The 17,948-nt window shown below is 41.1% G+C and overlaps 1 protein-coding gene across 1 annotated transcript; it reads left to right on the forward strand.

The window, feature by feature from the left end:
* Positions 1–12,586: 12,586 nt before the first annotated feature.
* Positions 12,587–17,337, forward strand: LOC119745059 (arrestin domain-containing protein 17-like). Its single transcript, XM_038221282.1, has 7 exons — positions 12,587–12,842; positions 13,135–13,248; positions 13,657–13,910; positions 14,554–14,733; positions 15,748–15,948; positions 16,675–16,882; positions 17,261–17,337. The coding sequence occupies exons 1-7, from the start codon at positions 12,722–12,724 to the stop codon at positions 17,335–17,337; spliced, it is 1,155 nt and encodes a 384-aa protein (XP_038077210.1). The 5' UTR covers positions 12,587–12,721.
* Positions 17,338–17,948: the final 611 nt, after the last annotated feature.

The following is a 17,948-nucleotide window of genomic DNA, read 5'->3' on the forward strand; positions in this document are numbered from 1 at the left end:
GCAATTTTCCTGAAACATCTGATTTTGCCCTAATTGGGCAAAGGTTAACCTTTAAAAAATTTTGATTTTTCAAACAAATCTGATTTTTACCAATTTTGCTCAAAATGCAAGGTGAACCCCTTACAATCTGACATTTTCATTCACATCTTATTTTGCCAAATATCGCTAAAAAAGCAAGGTTAACCCCTTACAATCTGAAATTTTCCAGAAAGATCTTATTTTTGCCCAATTTCGCTAAAAAATAGAAGGTTCACCCCTTACAATTTGAGATTTTTCATAAACATTTAAATTTGCCCAATTTAAATAAAAAAGCAAGGTTAACCCCTTACAATTAGAAATTTTTCAGAAAGATCTTATTTTGCCCAATTTCGCTAAAAATACAAGGTTCACCCCTTACAATTTGAGATTTTTCATAAACATCTTAATTTTACTAAAAATGCAAGGTTGACCCCTTACAAGCTGCCATTTTCCAGAAATATCTGATTTTTCCCAACTTTGCTAAATAGGAAAATTCAAGGTTAACCCCTTACAATGTGATTTTTTTTTCATAAACATCTAATTTTTCCCACTCTTATTCAAAGAGAAAGTTAACCCCTTACAGTCTGCAATTTTCCAGAAACATCAGATTTTTTCCTCAATTTGGCCTAAAAAATGCAAGGTTAACCCCTTATGATTTGAAATTTTTCATAAACATCTAACTTTGCCAAATTTCACTAAAAAAGCAAGGATAATCCCTTACATCTGAAATGTTCCAGAAATATCTGATTTTGCCCAATTTTGCTTTAATGCAACCAAGTGATAAAACCTTAAAGTTAGCGCTTGAAAATGGGGCTATAGTTTGCAAGCCCGAGTCTCTTTAAAGGAAGCTCGATACCATTGACAAATGGCTCACTGCCTTTCACACCTTTTTGGCCATTTTTGCGGTGCGCCACCCTCTCCGGGTAGGCGAATTGCTCAAGTACGCGGAGACGGTGAGGATGGCTGCCTCCCAATTTAGCGGCTTAGGATGGCGCGCGTATGACGAGCAGTTTCGTCTGCGCCAAGAAGCTAATCCGAACCGTTCCGGGGGGGGGGGGGGGCATTGACATGGAGTTGTGGGTTACGGTAGCAGCCGCTGCCGTACTCGCCAATTCCACTCCATCTGCACCACCTAGTTCTGGTGCCACTTTTGCGCATCGTACATCCAAAGGCGGTGGTTTCTGCTTCGCCTTTAACCAGGCGAAGGGTTGCCACTGGGCGAATTGTAAATTCGCTCATAAGTGCACAAGTTGTAACCGTTTAGGCCATGGAGCGCTAACTTGCCGTGTAGGTTTTTTTCGAGCCGAAACGGCAACCCTCTTCAGGGATGACTTCTGCGCAGCACAAAACTGCTGGCGTAGCTAGTACTAGGAACCCCCCTCCGACGGTTTCGCAGGGGGCTAGAGCCAGAGAATCGCGTGCTGGAGACAATTTTCGTTCTTCCAACCCCAATTAAATTTGACATTTTAACCGAATGGCTTTCCGTTTATCCCGATGTTAGAGCGGCGGAATTACTAAGTGTAGGATTTTCTGATGGGTTTACTTTACATTACCAAGGTCCCCGTGTGTCGCGTGAGGCGAAATGCCTTTCCTTCGCCTCACAACAGCCCAAAATAGTCATTGAAAAGATCAATAAGGAAATTAGCTTAGGTCGCGTAGCGGGTCCCTTTGACAAACCCCCACTTCCCAATCTGCAGTGTTCCCCCATCGGCTTGGTGCCTAAACAACAGCCCAACTCCTTTCGACTTATTCACCACTTATCCTATCCCGAAGGAACATCTATCAATGATTACATACACAAAGACAAATGTGTCGTACATTATGCAACTTTTGATAGGGCAGTAGAATTAGTCATGGAGGCAGGACCCAACGCCTGGCTGGCAAAATCGGACATAAAGTCTGCATTCCGTTTACTCCCAGTAGCCCCATCTGACTATGAACTACTTGGGTTTACGTTTCAAGGGTTGTATTACTATGATAGATGTTTACCGATGGGCTGTTCCATATCTTGCTCTCTGTTCGAAACATTTAGCACTTTCCTTGAGTTCATGACCAAACAGATGGCCACCACATCGCTAATAACCCACTATTTGGACGACTTTCTTTTTGTTGGCCATTCTCTAAATGCATGTCTGATTCACTCCAAGCTTTTAAAGTGGTATGTGCGCGTTTGGGGGTACCAATTGCTGAAGAGAAAACAGCGGGCCCATCGCAAACAATTACTTATCTAGGCTTAGATATAGACTCTCACCAACAGCAGGTTAGAGTTCCTGAGTTAAAGGTGCAGGCTCTTCGCCAACAACTTTCCAAGGCACTGCGCCAATCTAAGCTAACATTGGTGGAAGTACAATCCCTGGTAGGCTCCCTTAACTTTGTGTGTAAAGCGGTCGCTCCGGGACGTGCATTTCTGCGGCGACTCATCGCTTTAACCCGGGGTTTATCTCAGCCGCATCACAAGGTGCGCCTTAATCATGGGGCTATGGACCTCATGATGTGGCTTTATTTCCTTGACCATTTTAATGGGGTTTCTCCGTTTCTGACAAATGGCTGGGAGTCAAATGACACACTTGAGCTTTACACAGATGCCGCCGGTAGTATAGGGTACGGGGCGTACTTCCAAGGGAAGTGGTTCCAAGGGAGATGGCCCGAATCGATAGGTCAGTCACCTCTGTCGATAGCATACTTAGAATTCTATCCTTTGGTCGTAGCTGTTTATTGCTGGGGGTCATTTCTCGCAAATCGCAAAGTCATATTCCGCACTGACAACAGCGCTGTAGTTCATATCATTAACAAGCAATCGTCGCGCTGTGACAAACTTATGCAGCTAGTCCGTTTATTCGTCTGTCAGTGTCTATGCCATAATATTTCTTTCAAGGCGGTCCATGTTCCCGGTCGATTCAATGTTATTGCTGACTCTCTATCACGTTTCCAGATGGATCGTTTTCGACAGGCCGCACCGAGTGCGGAACTGTCCATGACGCCTCTTCCCGCTTTCCATCTCAGTCAGTAACCGACAATTATTATCGCCTTTTTATCGGTCGGATTGAAAATATTTCTAAATTTTCCTACACACCGATCTACCAATGTTTTACTAGAGACGTTTGGAGTCATTTGTGAATTTATAGTATATTTTTCATTACTGGGTCTATATAGTCTCTTCTACTATAGCAACTTATCAATCAGTTGTGGGCTATTTTCCAAAGTAAATAATTTCCAGACCCAACTACAGATTTCTTGTATCTGTCCCGTGCGGACACGTTTATTGCATTACGACCGCAAATTTCAGGGCCCCTAACTGCAATTCCAAATTATCGGTCGTTGGCGTTTGGATGCGGTCAACACCTATACCTGTACAACAATTCCGCTGTGTCATTTTCCTGGAGTAACTGCATGGTCATGCCGCGAAAATGTCTAGTTTAATTTTATCACTATGTACAGATACAGTTTGGATCGTGGGTGATTCTATTATTCGCAGAGCTCAGACGAACATGGATTGCGAGGCACAAATACACTGGATGGGAAAAGGTGGGGCAAGGATAGGCAATTTTCTCCCACTGTTAAGCCGCCTTGATGCTATGGCTCATGGCGTGGCTCCTACGGTCGTAATAATACACCTAGGTACTAATGACCTTGTTTCCATTGATACTTTTTGTATGCGCCAGCGTATTAGGTTACTCATGGAAGAGTTCAGGACTGGTTATCCATCTGTCTGCCTGGTTTGGTCCGATATTCTACCAAGGCTCTTTTATTACGGCGCACAGTCCAATGCCAGTATCAATAAAAAACGACTCACATTGAATACATGGGCCAGGGCTATGGCTTACAGACTGAATGCGTACATTTTACATCATCCTCAGTTTGAGTCATGTCCTTCTCAGCTTTTCCACTTTGATGGAGTTCATTTGTCCCCGGAAGGTACTCGGTTATTTAGGGACAACCTGCAGTCTTGCATAAATGGTCTTTTGCGTAGTTTTTATTATTAAAGATGACTACAATTTCATTTCCCTGGATTGCTCGCTTTGGGGTGGCTGTCCTTCGTCCCTTGGGCCGCGCCCTAGTGCGCGGGTGGCGCCGACTGTGGTCGTGGAACAGGGTTCGGCAAGCCATATTCCAGGGTCGCTGAGCCTGTCCAGTGAAATGTGTTGACATTGATTTATAATTGTTTAATTCCAAACCTTTACAACAATTACCCAGCCTGTGCCGGCTAGGGTTTGCTTCCACGAAGTCGGTTCCGACCGCGAAGCATTCCAGTTATTTATGCCAGCGAACTTTGTGTTTCAATTAAGGCAATTACTTTAAAAGTTTCTACAAGTGTCCTATCAATTTCGGAGCAATTTAGAAGGGGCGTGGATATACCACAGGTGGTTGTCGGAGTGGGGGACCGTTATTACCCCAGGTACGGTTTAAAGTGGATACGGAGTGGGGGCCCGGTTATGTACCCCAGGTTCGGTGGGTCTGATCAACCCAATGGTTTGTAAGAGTCAGTTTGCCCAAAGGATTTCAGCAATGAAAGACTGGTATCTGGCCGTCTATTTATGTTGGTGGTGCGTATGGTAAAACGGAAAACAAAACATGCTTTGATTTGGCATGAAGATTTTTCATACAAATCTGCTTTTTCCCAATTTTGCTAAAAATGCAAAGTGAACCCATTTCAATCTGACATTTTTCATAAACACCTGATTTTGCCCTATTTTGCTAAGAAATGCAAGGTTCACCCCTTACAATTTGAGATGTTTCATAAAAATCTGATATTGCCCAGTTTTGCTAAAAATGCCAGGTTAACCCCTTTCAATCTGCAATCTTCCTGAAACATCTGATTTTGCCCTTATTGGGCAAAGGTTAACCTCTTACAATTTTTGGTTTTTCATACAAATCAGATTTTTCCCAATTTTGCTAAAAATGCAAGGTGAACCCCTTACAATCTGACATTTTTCATAAACACCTGATTTTGCCCTATTTTGTTAAAAAATGCAAGGTCCACCCCCTACAATTTGAAATTGTTCATAAACGTCTAAATTTTCCCAATGGTTAACACCTTACAATTTGAAATTTTTCATACGCATCTAATTTTGCCAAATTTTACTACAAAAGCAAGGTTAACCCCTTACAATTTGAGATTTTTCATATAAATCTGATATTGCTCAGTTATGCTAAAAATGCCAAGTTAACCCCTAACAATCTTCAATTTTCAAGAAACATTTGATTTTTCCCAATTTTGCTTAAAAAAGCAAGGTTAACCCCTTTCAATCTGAAATTTTCCAGAAACATCTGATTTTGCCCTAATTTGGCAAGGTTACCCCTTACAATTTTTGATTTTTCATACAAATCTGATTTTGCCCAATTTTGCTAAAACTGCAATGTTAATCCCTTACAATCTGAAATTTTCAATAAACACCTGATTTTGCCCTATTTTGCTAAAAAATGCAAGGTTAACCACTGACAATTTGAAATTTTTCATAAACATCTACATTTTCCCAATTTTACTAAAAAAGCAAAGTCAACACCTTACAATTTGTAATTTTTCATTCACATCTTATTTTGCCAAATTTTACTACAAAAGCAAGGTTAACCCCTTACAATCTAAAATTTTCCCGAAACATCTGATTTTTCCCAATTTTGCTTAAATGTAAGGTTAACCCCTTGCAAACTGTTGTATCAATACATGAAGTGTCCCATTTGACTTTTTTCAAAAAAATTATTTTTCCAGTTTTTAGTGTAAGGGAATTTTCTCTTTTTCCTTTCTCTTTTGTTGTTGCTATATTTTGCCTAAATTATATTATTTAAAATTTAATAGAGACGCATAGATCGTGCTATCATATACCATTATATTACTATTGCGAATTACTGTATTGTTTGGAATGCTCACAATTAAACACACGTTATTTGAAAGATGTCTAAATAATATTTATATTACAATGTACATCTTTATTCTTTCCCGGTATAATTTATGGCGTTTCTTACGTCAATTGGCAGTCGCGTCGCGTCAATGATAGTCAAATTGATCAAACGAAACTCCGTTTTGATTATAGTCAATTATGAAATAATCATCGATTTATGACATACACCTTTGTTTCAATTTTGATACTACTCGTAGACCTGCCGAGCAGCTGTAGATATCAAACTAAACCAAAGTATAAAAGATAGAGGGTAAAACAAAAATCAAAAAAGTTATGTGCTAGTCAAGCTTTCAGGGATCGGTCTGAGCCATAACAATGCCCCAGCCGATCCCTTAGTTCTCTTCCGGGGTCTCAGCGTCCCCAACCAATACACACTTCCTTTCCTATCCATCCATATAACCCCGGAGGGCCAGGCACCATGTAAAAGCAAAGAGCTAAGGGAGGAACAGGGCGGCCCCTAAGGCGGACAGGCTAAATACCCCCTGTTCACTTACCGGGAGCCGCTTTCAATTGAGCCCCTCTTTTATCGGCTCCCGCTTGAAAAGAAAGCGGGTGACCTGTTTCTACAAACCGTCCCACGGTTGGCACTCCCGGCTCCCGCTACAAATAACCATTTTTATAACAATGAATCCTGCGGTTTCATACCCGTCAGTGGCGGCTTCTACTCACCGACCGCAAAGACCTGGTACATTGCTAATCCTCTGTTCTTTTGTCTGCCCTAAACATACAAGCCCCACTGCAAACCGTCACCATGCACGGCTGTACCGTGTGCGTTCATGCGTGGACCGTCTCCCGCTTTGGCTTGAAGGGTCCCACACTTCCTCAATAACAATACCGTCCCACGGTAAATGAACAGGGGGTATTTAGCCCGCCCGCCTAAGCCCTGATCCTCCGAGTGGACCACATGCCCTGAACCTGTACGAAGGCGCCAACCTGGAACTCGCGGGCAGTACCAGCAGCAGTGCTTACCGATTAAGCTAAGGTACTGTTGGTAATTTACGACGGGAAATTAAATCTCTTATAGTGGATAATTGAACTCATACGTTAAAAACCAAAAAGACACCAGCGGGATTCGAACCTGGGACCCCGCTAACCGTGGACGACGAATCGTAACCACTCGGCCATTTCGTTACCTTAGAATTTTTCTTAAACTGAGAAAAGTTGCCTTTATAGGTGAGCAAATGCGCCAGGAAGATTACTGGGTCCATTTGCTTTACCTTATTGGGTACAAACAAGTCGATATAATGAGCCCAGTGTGTTTGGTTTGTTAGGAAGCTGCATAACACAGCCTATTATGCAAAATAGTCGCGTGCTAGGCGGATCATTACGCAACAATGAACACCGCAATTGGTATTTTCAAAAGGCAGACGCGTAGATTTCTACTCTTTGTATCTGGGCACATATAGATTCTCACCTCCCTATTCAGCTATTTCGACTTTCTTAAAAAGAAAAATAGAGACTGTCAGCGAATCTCCGGGAGTTGAAATAAGGATCGTCCCCTCGATAGACCTCAGACTCAGTAAAGTTCAACATTGGGCTCTTTTTCAACAGCTGTTTTTGCGGAAACTTTACATCTGGAAATATGCTCCAAATTTTGCTAAAAAAGCAAGGTTAACCTCTTACCATTTAAGTTTTTTTCATACCAATCTGATATTGCCAAATGTTACTAAATATACAAGGTACACCTCTTACAATTAAAAATGTTTCATAAACATTTCTTTTTGCCCAATTTTGCTAGAAATACAAGGTTAAGCCCTAACAATCTGCAATTTTCCAGAATCATCTGATTGTGTCCTATTTTGTTTAAAAAAATGCAAGGTTAACCCCTTACAATTTGAATTCTGTTTCATGAACATCTAATTTTTCCCAATCTTATTCTTTGCAAAATTTCACTAAAAAAGCAAGGTTAATCCCTTACATCTGAAATTTTTCGGAAACATCTGATTTTGCCAAATTTCGCTAAAATATGCAATGTTCACCCCGTACAATTTGAAATCTTTCATAAACATCTAACCCCATACAATCTGCAATTTTCCAGAAACATCTGATTCTTCCCGATTTTGCTTGGAGCCTTGGAGCTCAGACCATGTGTCATGCACTCCTCAATGCATAGATGATGCACATAACACTATGGGTAGTACAGGCACAGCTAGGGGTAGTGCCCAAACAATGATGAATGCATCGCGTATGCTTAAAGAATTACCCACAATTCCGGTTTTTACCGTTAAGGTCTGGCTCTAATCACTTTACGCGATCCCCTGACGTCTCATACACTGACTTTAGGCAAAATAGTCAGACTTTCGCTGTCTAGTAACAATTTGAATTGTTTCATAAACATCTAACCCCATACATTCTGCAATTTTCCAGAAACATCTGATTTTTCCCGATTTTGCTGAAAAAATGCAAGGTTAACCCCTTACAATTTGATTTTTTTTTCATAAACATCTAACTTTGCCCAATTTTACATTCAGCTTATGTTAACAAATCATCAGGTAGTTGGATCATTAAACGGGACAGGTGCACATCAGCCTTGGAGCTCAGACCATGTGTCATGCACTCCTCAATGCATAAATGATTCACATAACACTATGGGTAGTACAGGCACAGCTGGGGGTAGTGCCCAAACAATGATGAACGCATCGCGTATGCTTAAAGAATTACCCACAATTCCGGTTTTTACCGTTTAGGTCTGGCTCCAATCACTTTACGCGATCCCCTGACGTCTCATACACTGACTTTAGGCAAAATAGTCAGACTTTCGCGGTCTAGTAACCAGACTTTGACTGTTAACGAAACATCGAATGAAAAGGGAAACATCAAATGCATATTGCAAAAGATCGAATGCAAACATACCGATGAAACATCGAATACAAATAGCTCGAAATGTCAAACATATGTGTAAAACATTGCTCACATATTTGAGAATATCGCAAATATATTGTAAAACAACACACACAATTGTATCGAAAAACATCGCACATTTAATGCAAAAAATCGAACAAAATATTGAAAACATCGCGCACATATATTGAAAATCGGATATAAATGTAAAACATCGCACACATATATTGGACATCGCACATATATTGTAAAACATCGCACAAATATATTAAACATCGCGCAAATAATGAAAAACATCGCACACTTATATTGAACATCGCACATAAATGTAAAAGATAACAAGCACATATTAAACATCCAACATATATATTGCAACATATTGAATATTGCAACGTTTGACACGCCATAACTGTGTCACAGGTTATTTACATCACAGGATTTCTTGCCACGCCCTGCTACGCGACCACGCAAGGTAACATTCCATTCCCTCGAGCTAAGTACGGGACTAGAAAACTAGACGGAGAACTCCAGTTAGTGTTCATGGGTAACACACGGGGGAGAGAAACGCTAGTGCCGCTGAGCAGTCTCTCGGAGAACGCCAAAGCACGCATGCTATGGGGAAAGGAACTTAGCTCGCTGGGGCGAAGGGAGGTGTGGTCAGTCGCGCACATGTACATCGCTACATGAATAATGCATACAGTAGCGCGCGTGGTATTGCATCATGCGCTGTGCTTGGTAAGAGACCCGGGGAATAAAAGTGCAAGTTGGCAATTTACGATAATTAGGTAAAATAAGGGAACAGCAAAAGACAACAATAAGATTGTGTACTTCATGGACAGAGTGAATCCAGAGGGCGCTAGATTTCCACAATCAAGCATTCTGGGTTCGTAACAATATGTTCATGGGAACTCGTTCAACAAGAAAGAAAATGAGATTGTAACAATTTCGTGCTTTAAACGTCAGAAATAAAATCCGAATGAATTAAGGCAACGTCATGACAACAAAAGTCACATTCCTTATTGCGCAATAACCCAAGAAATTCCCAAGAAGTTAATTTGTTCTTCGCATTTTTTCCAGGGCATTTTTCCCAAACACTTTTTTTGAACTACACCTTTCTGTCTGTATTTATTTTTCGCACGGAGACAAATGTGCCAAGCGGTTTTATGCTATATATTTTTTTTTCAATAGATAGCGCGCCACATGCTCGGTGGTCAACACTGCCAACACAGCGTCAACACGGATACCTCACTAGTTTTTTAGTAAAAGTAAGTCATGGTTTGGGCAATATCAAGAAATACTGAATGTCATAACTCAATATTATATCGATTAATTGTTCATAATGTGTCACGAACGTCAGTATAATTTCACGAAAACTTGTGAAATCATGTGTCAAATTCGGAAATTAAATTTGATGAGAATTAAATTTAATCTGATGAACATTTACTCTAGAAGCTAAAATGCTTTATACTTGGTGCACTTTTGTCTTTTCAATAATGCGAACTCGGCAACCGATTTAGCTGAGTTGGTTTGACTGGTAGTAAGTCGCCGAGGCAAGATGGGGGTCACCAGGGCGCGATACTAAGTGGCCGTGGCAGGGGAGTAACTCGCCGCGGCGAAATAGGAACTCGCAATTGTTTCGTGGCCCTTCTCGCTTCTGTATATACGCCCAGGAAGCCCGCGCTGTATTATATATAATAGGTTCGCCGCACATTTTAAAACTTTTTTCATTCAAATTCATAAACGGTTAACCTCAATTTCGTCTCGAGAAGACTGGAACGCGTAAATGCTTCAATTAATTTAGTCGTTGGTCATTCCAATGGATCAATGATCAATTAATTCCAACATTTTGTCCATTCTACGTCGTCAAATTGTAAAGGAATTCTCCAATTGATAACATTGATTGCCAAATGACGAAATTGATTCATATATCGCACGTTCGACAATTGCGGACGACGAAATTGAATTGTCTTTCACGAAAACGTATGGATACGTTATAACATTGTTTGAACAAAGTGCGAAATGAGCGATCAAAGACGAACTTGAACACGGGGTATGCAAGATCATGGATTTTCAAGACGACGAAATTGAAGTGTCTTCACAAAAACGTATGGATAGTATGAAATTGTTTGAACAAAGTGCAAAATGAGCGACCAAAGACGAAATTGAACATGGGGTATGCAAGACTTTAGATTTTCAAGACGAAATTGCAGTAAACCGTTCATTAATTTGATAAACGTTTTAAAATGTGAGGGAAAACTTATATAAGCGCCCTAACATACATGTATCGACAACAATGATACATTTCTGAAATAAGGCCTTTCAGTAATATGCAGCTCTGAGTTGCTACGATTGCATTTGTTTTGACAGAATATGACACGGATATGTGAGTAGTCTAGATTCCAGCTTTACTCTCCGAATGGTTATAAAGTAAAAGGGTTGGGAGGGGGGCCGGCGGTGGGCATGATCCCCGTTTCCCCCTAAATCTGCGAAAATTAAATGCAATCTCTTCCCAATCGTGAACTCGTTACTCATTGCTTTTGGGTAAATCTAAATAATGATGAGTTGAATGGAACTTAATACGGAAAACATGCGTCATCATCATAGCCAAAGTGATGTGTGAATTACTGGACGGAAGGTAATCATCCAAAAGTAAAACAAAGGATTTTGAGTGTTTTTTTTGTCGTCAAGTTTCTCAGTTATAAAGGGTGGAAAAAAAAAATGTGGTTTAGTCTGCTCTGACAATAATAATCTCCTTGATATGATCGATATTCTTATTTTATTTTTAAGTACAGCTTAACATTTGAAGTTTTAAATCTACTTCTTTTGGGAATATTTGAGTATTAGTCATGTCTTCCGCAATTTACATGTGACTTTTCATTTATTTGAAGTTTTGCAATTTTTTTCGTGGCCTTTCCACGCTTCCATAAATGAAGCCCGCTATGAGTATTATTACAATGAGAAGTACGTCCCCAATAAGGCCTTTCAGTAATATGCAGCTCTGAGTTGCTAAGACTGCATTGGTTGCGGCAGTACATGCACGACATATATATATGTGAGTAGTCTAGATTGACTTAGGACGATTTTAAATGTAGAGGGTGGGGCCGAGGGGCATGACCCCGTTGCCCCATGGATCCGCAAAAACCGAATGCAATCTCTTCCCAATCGTGAACTCATCAGCCATTGTATTTGGGTTAATCTTAATAATGGTGAGTTGAATGGAACTTAACACGCAAAACATGTGTCATCATAGTAATGATAATAGTGATGTGTGAACTACTGGACGGAAGGTAATTGTAAAGGATGGAAAATATCTTGTCCAATTAAGTCTGCTCTGACAATAATTATCTGCTTGATGTTATCGATTTTCTTACTTTGTTTTTTTTTAAGTACAGCCATACGTTTGAAATTTAAAATTTTCCTGCTGCTGAGGGAATATTTTAGAATGAGTCATGCCTTCCGCAATATGTGACTGTTTTGTTTTCCAGACTCGTGCAGTTTTCCAGTTGAGTGTGATACGCTTCGCTTGTCTTCATCAGTACGATTCGTACGTCATCAATGTGAGTTAGAATCGAATTTCAGATCTGTCGCCCATTATTGGGCAAAAGTTCAAACTGCATGCCCATTTTGACGCACAGTCAAGTACACGTGATACGTGAAGTACTGTTAGCAAATAAACAGTTAGTCGCCAGACCTTCAACTGATTATGTTTCCATACGTCATTGAATCACGTGAATGCTACGGCTACTAGTATAAGGGGCTCTCGTCGTACAACGGCAGCACACACAAAGTGGAATTCACCAACGTTGGTTGTCAATTAGATTATGACAAGTATTTTTTTGCGGCCTCTACACGAAACTGATCTACATTGATTGCAAAATCCAAATAATACTAACAAACCTTAACAGTTCAATCGTCAATATTGCGGTTTATAGCGCAAAATACAAACACAAATCACTGTCGACAATATGGGAAGACTACCACTTCCTGTGATTGTTTTTGACAAGAAAGGACTGTTTTCCCAAAGAGATTTTGTGTCAGGAGAGGTGAAACTGGAGGTGGACACAGAGGGATTACATGGCATTAAAGGTAAGCCCTGAATCGGGGTACGTTAAGTTTGCTTTGTGATGACAACATATTATAAAAAGAAAACACAAAATAAAGGGACCAGTTTTGTCTGAAATGCGCAGTTTTGGGTTCAGATGCGCATTAAAACATTTAAGTAAACTGAAGTTACCTTCCGTTGCAATTTATCCAGGTAATGGATGTGGAGACTATATGGGAAAGGTATGACTACAACACTAGATGTAGGTCTGATATTTTGCAATTTGGTTTTACTTCATGGGTGATGTTTCAGTCTTCAATTGACTTTTGCATTTAGGTGTCTGGATGGTGATTACCTGCGAGGCAAGAAATGCGTTCAGTACTCACATGTTTGTACATCACGTACAGAACGAAGTTTACTTCGACTCCACTCTTATAGTGTTTGGAGCAGGTATGTTGACATTTTCGGCTACATTTTGTGTATTGTTTTGGTCTCAAAATTGAAAAGGACCATAGAGTAAATCAGTACTGACCCTGTCAGTATGACTCTGCATGGGTGTTGCGGGGGGAAGGCTTTCCCCCTCCCCGGCCTGGACAAGCAACAAAAACAAAAAAAAACAAAGAGACAAAAAGGAGACAAAAAAGGGGGAACAAAAAAGAGGCGCGAAATAATATTGTAGTTGATTTAAGGGGGTGGAGAAATGTCTCTGCCCACCCTCGAAACAAATGTATCAATCGGGAAAATGCTGGAAAATATAGGGATTTGGAAGGAAAAATGTGCTTTTCCTTTTCTAGAAGAAAATCCTGGCGACGCCTATGTGATTCTGTCACCAACCAAATTTCCGTATCTGATCTACAGGAAAAGATACGAAAGCTAAAGCGGATTTGAGCCTACCGCCAGGGATTCACTCTTTCCCGTTCAAATACCGCCTTCCTACCGACAAAGTTCTCCCGTCTGTCTTCCTGGGTGCATACGGAAACGTCCTCTACAGTGCGAAGGCGACTTTATGGTGTGAACGGGGGATTTCCGGCCTGGCGCGTCACACGGAGAGGATGTTCGGCGTGCAAGGGCCGACGGTGAACCTGAACAACCTGCTCGAGCTTAATTTGAAGGTTCGTCCCAACCCTGATAGCCTTTGCTAGTATCGGTGAGATGTGCATTTCATAAATGCAACGGAAATCCTATAAGCCTACGGCAGGGGACAATGACCAAATATTGTCATCATAGAATGTGCCCATCGTTTATATAGAGACGCTTACACATTGCTTTCACTGTGCTTGCGTGAAGAGTAGAGAGTGGTCGACTGCAGGCGCGATATCTAGAGCCTATATATTCATTTATGTATAATGTTTTTGGGAGGGGGGGGGGTTTAGCAGTGGTGGATCCTGAAATGTTTGCAGCAAGGCGTGCTGAAATGTAGAGCGTTTTTCCCCGGACACTTAGACCTCCGAGAATCAATAGGTGTATTGGGGGGGGGGGATCGTACCTTACTTTCAATAGGGAACGCTAATACAATCCTACAATCATGCACAAGTTATTATCCCTAATGGTGCAAAAATTCACTTTCTCACCTTTTTAGGGGGGAAGCAGTTCGCTCGTGATGTTTGCTACTGCCATTTGCCATGTCATTTTATGGGGTATGCGGCTAGACCCCCCCCCCCCCCCAGAACCGCGCCTGGTCGACTGATGGTTCTTGCTCGAAACTTGCTCTCGATGATGGCTCGTTAACCTTTTCCCATGTTGACCTCTTCTTAGGTTCCAATAACCCGCAGCACCGAAGTTCGTAAATTGCTCGGACTTGGTGCCACGACGGGGACTGTCCATTTTGGCCTCGCCAAGCGAGGGTTTGTTCCCAGAGAAAAGATCACCGTCACAGGCTGCGTGGACAACGTCAGTGGGGAAGAACACCGGATCATTAAAGTCGCACTTGTAATGGTATGTGTTACACTTCATTGATGATGCAGGTTGATCGGTTCAGCCAATTTACCATGATTCGCTAAGTGACTGGACTCCATGCAGGGGTAATGGAGGTTTGAAACGACTGCTCTTCATCCCCGTCCTACAACGGGTTTGTGTAAAAAAAAATTAAACGAGAGAAAGAGGGAAGGGCGCCCCTTTCATAAATGAGGCTCAACTCAAGTGTTTATTTTCAGATTTTGCAACGGCCAGCCGTTAGGAAACTTCACCCTCTCCCAAACTGACAATGTGATTCTGGATTCCTAATGGGGCGCCTTCATGTCGTCCGCCAAAGACAGTTTATTTTCTTTAAATTGAAAACCCATTTGCCAATTTACCAAAATGCCCACGGATATTATTTTGACAACCGAAAATGACTTGGCTGATCATGACGTCATCGGACCGAAAATTGTAGGTACAATCTGAAAATTTTCAGATATTATTTTTTCCGATTCAAATCCATCGGTTGATCCCTGTCCAATGCCGATGTCCGTATAACCTTATAGTGCTATCAGCTGCAATGTTGACCTTGGGCTTCGTCATACTGTGACATCACCAAATCAGAAGTTAGGTGTAATGGATACAAGCATTAAATATTCGTTGTAATCTTTCTATTTCAAGAAATTATTTTCACTTCAAGATGAATATGAATCCTGTCTGAACTGAATCTGTATCCCGTTCGCTCATTTTAGCTGATGACGTCATCAAGCCGGAAGTAACGTGTACATGTACATACAAATATGTAATGACATTTTTACCCAACCGAAACAGAAAGCATTTTTTTTAAACACTATCAAATGGTTTTGCTGGAAAATGCTAAATTTCGTGAATCTTTTCTGATCTGGCATATTCAAGTTTTTAACTTCGTTAAACGAATTTAACAACTTTTAAGAGCAATGTCCAATGAATTAGTTGCCTGCCTGGTGATTTTGCGTTCAACAGAGGCTTCTAAGTTTCATTTCCCCTTCCCGTTTTAACATGCATATTATCCAGGAGACTACTTACACTGTCGCAGGGATTTCGGTTGAAGGCAGAGCGGAACACAAGAAGACATTATCCCAGACCGACCGCAGCATTTCATGTCCAAGGGGGAAGGTGACCAAATTCAGAATGTATCCTCTGCGGTTACCCACCGGCTGTCCTTCGTCCGGCCTACCCGGCTGCGAGATGATAGACGTCCAATATTACGTCAAGGTGGGCTAGAATTTGTCTAATTAAGAGTAAACATGAAAGCAAAGGTTCCATTTGCATAGATATAAGAGCTCAGAAGTCTGAAAAAAAGACAGAGAGAGGACAATGATAATAACACTTTTGTAAGGTGAGGGGAATGCAACCTAATGCACACCCAAGGCAAAAATGTAGGATTCCTTATAATACATTATGTTAGATTTTCGTTCTCGTCGCAGGAGGCAACAATATATCTTGTCTAAAAATGCTCCTGTTTTGTTCGAGGTCAGTGCAACATACATGCAGAATAAGCCGGTTGGCAGTTCCTACTGCGCATGTGCCAAAGAAGATTCGAGTGTTTTCTCTTCATGGCGAAGATAGAGGGCACAAATAACGATGGTCCTTGGACCCAATAATATCCGAACCTCCCGACTGCAATGATTCATGTAATTAAAAAAAGGAATTTAATTCGCAAGCAAATTGACCGTAATTATGTATTGTGCAACCTGAAGCTGCGGTCATTTTTTTCATGACTTCCGAGCTTATTTAATGTTGTTTGCTCCCTGTAATACCCTTTATTGTGTGGATAGTAATTAATGCCCACGGGAGTATAAATAACAGAAAAACAGTTATAATCACGGTGACCTGTATGATTAATCATTTAAACAACCTTATAACCAACTTGTTTATGTCTACACGTTAACCTTTTTTTCTCGCTCACTATCTTCCTTCACAATGCTTCAAAACCTAAAGTGCAATACATCGGGCTGCATCGAGACATCATTCCGGCTGACTGTGGGCACAGTGCCTATCCGTTCTGTCAGTGGTCCGGTGTTTCCGGTACTGACCACTGCAGGGGCTACGGCATGCGTCCAGCCATCAGTGGCAACCCCGATGGACAAAACCAAGATGGCCGCACCAACCCTCGAGTGCCAAGCACGGCCCTCCAGCTTTACACATGGTAAGTACGAGAAATGATTGGCAGCCGATTGACTATCCCCTTACTAAGCCCTCGTTCTCCCAACCTCGTTCTCAAGGTCCAAATATCCTCAGTGACAAAGCAGCCCTGGAATGATAACTAGGCATACCTCCTGCATTGTGCTTTCTCAAAATGAGAAGTAACAACTGAGCTATAACTTTGACGAGTTAGTTGATGCTACCTTCTTAATATCGGAGCAATGTTTGGGTTGAAACAAACAAAGGCAATGTTCCCCTTTACATTTAATAACCAGTAGAAACTTACAGGTGTCTGTGTATTGTGAATAATAAATGGGTTCAATCTTTTCGTTTAGTCCTAATCTATTTTTTTTCCATAACTGTTGTGTCATGCTGTAAAAAGGTCCAGTCTCTCGTGTCGAGGACGCCCCGCCGTCCTACGAGGAGGCAGTAGCCAGCGGAACCACCAACGACATTTGAAGGATGATGACATGCAACATCTTTTCATGCTTAATATAAATAGAACATAGATGTGAACATATCAGAGCGCTGTAAGGACTTCATTTTGTGGGTACAAACAGGTGAAATAGAATGTTATTGAAGCACGTAATTAAAGTTATCACAATCTGAAAATAAGACGTTGTTATCATGTTGTTGTTTTTTAAATTATAGCACAATGTAAATTGCACCGATAACCTTTTATGTATGTTTGTGTATGACCCAATTCCACCCACCCCCCAACTGGCGCCCATACAGCATCTTTCATTTTTCCCAAGAAAACTATGCCCTAGTGTAATAGTCAGTAAAAAGTCACTCAGAGGCTTAACACTTGATGTAAATAGTTTGCAATTGAAACGTGGGCGTTGGAAAAGAAAATGCAATGATAAAGGTTAGTGGTATGACCAGTGGTCAATCAATGGCGTGTTGATTGAGACACTCGCAAAACCGTCAAGTAACTAACACTTCTTGATCTTACCATGTGCATGGCCCTATTGTATTGTAACTAACGCTTCTTGATCTGACCATGTGCATGGCCTTATTGTATTGTTATTATGTTGTAACAACTTTGAGTGAAATCATCTTCTTTGTGG

This window comes from Patiria miniata, unplaced genomic scaffold, assembly GCF_015706575.1.
Source record: "Patiria miniata isolate m_02_andy unplaced genomic scaffold, ASM1570657v1 HiC_scaffold_7, whole genome shotgun sequence".
Lineage (NCBI taxonomy): Eukaryota > Metazoa > Echinodermata > Asteroidea > Valvatida > Asterinidae > Patiria > Patiria miniata.

What these genes read in the sequence shown, in the direction of transcription:
- LOC119745059 (XM_038221282.1), top strand. Translation starts at nt 12,722, where the DNA reads ATGGGAAGACTACCACTTCCTGTGATTGTTTTTGACAAGAAAGGACTG. An exon ending in TGCTCGAGCTTAATTTGAAG is followed by an intron (nt 13,911 to 14,553) that starts GTTCGTCCCAAC and finishes ACCTCTTCTTAG; the next exon opens with GTTCCAATAACCCGCAGCAC. An exon ending in TTAAAGTCGCACTTGTAATG is followed by an intron (nt 14,734 to 15,747) that starts GTATGTGTTACA and finishes CATATTATCCAG; the next exon opens with GAGACTACTTACACTGTCGC.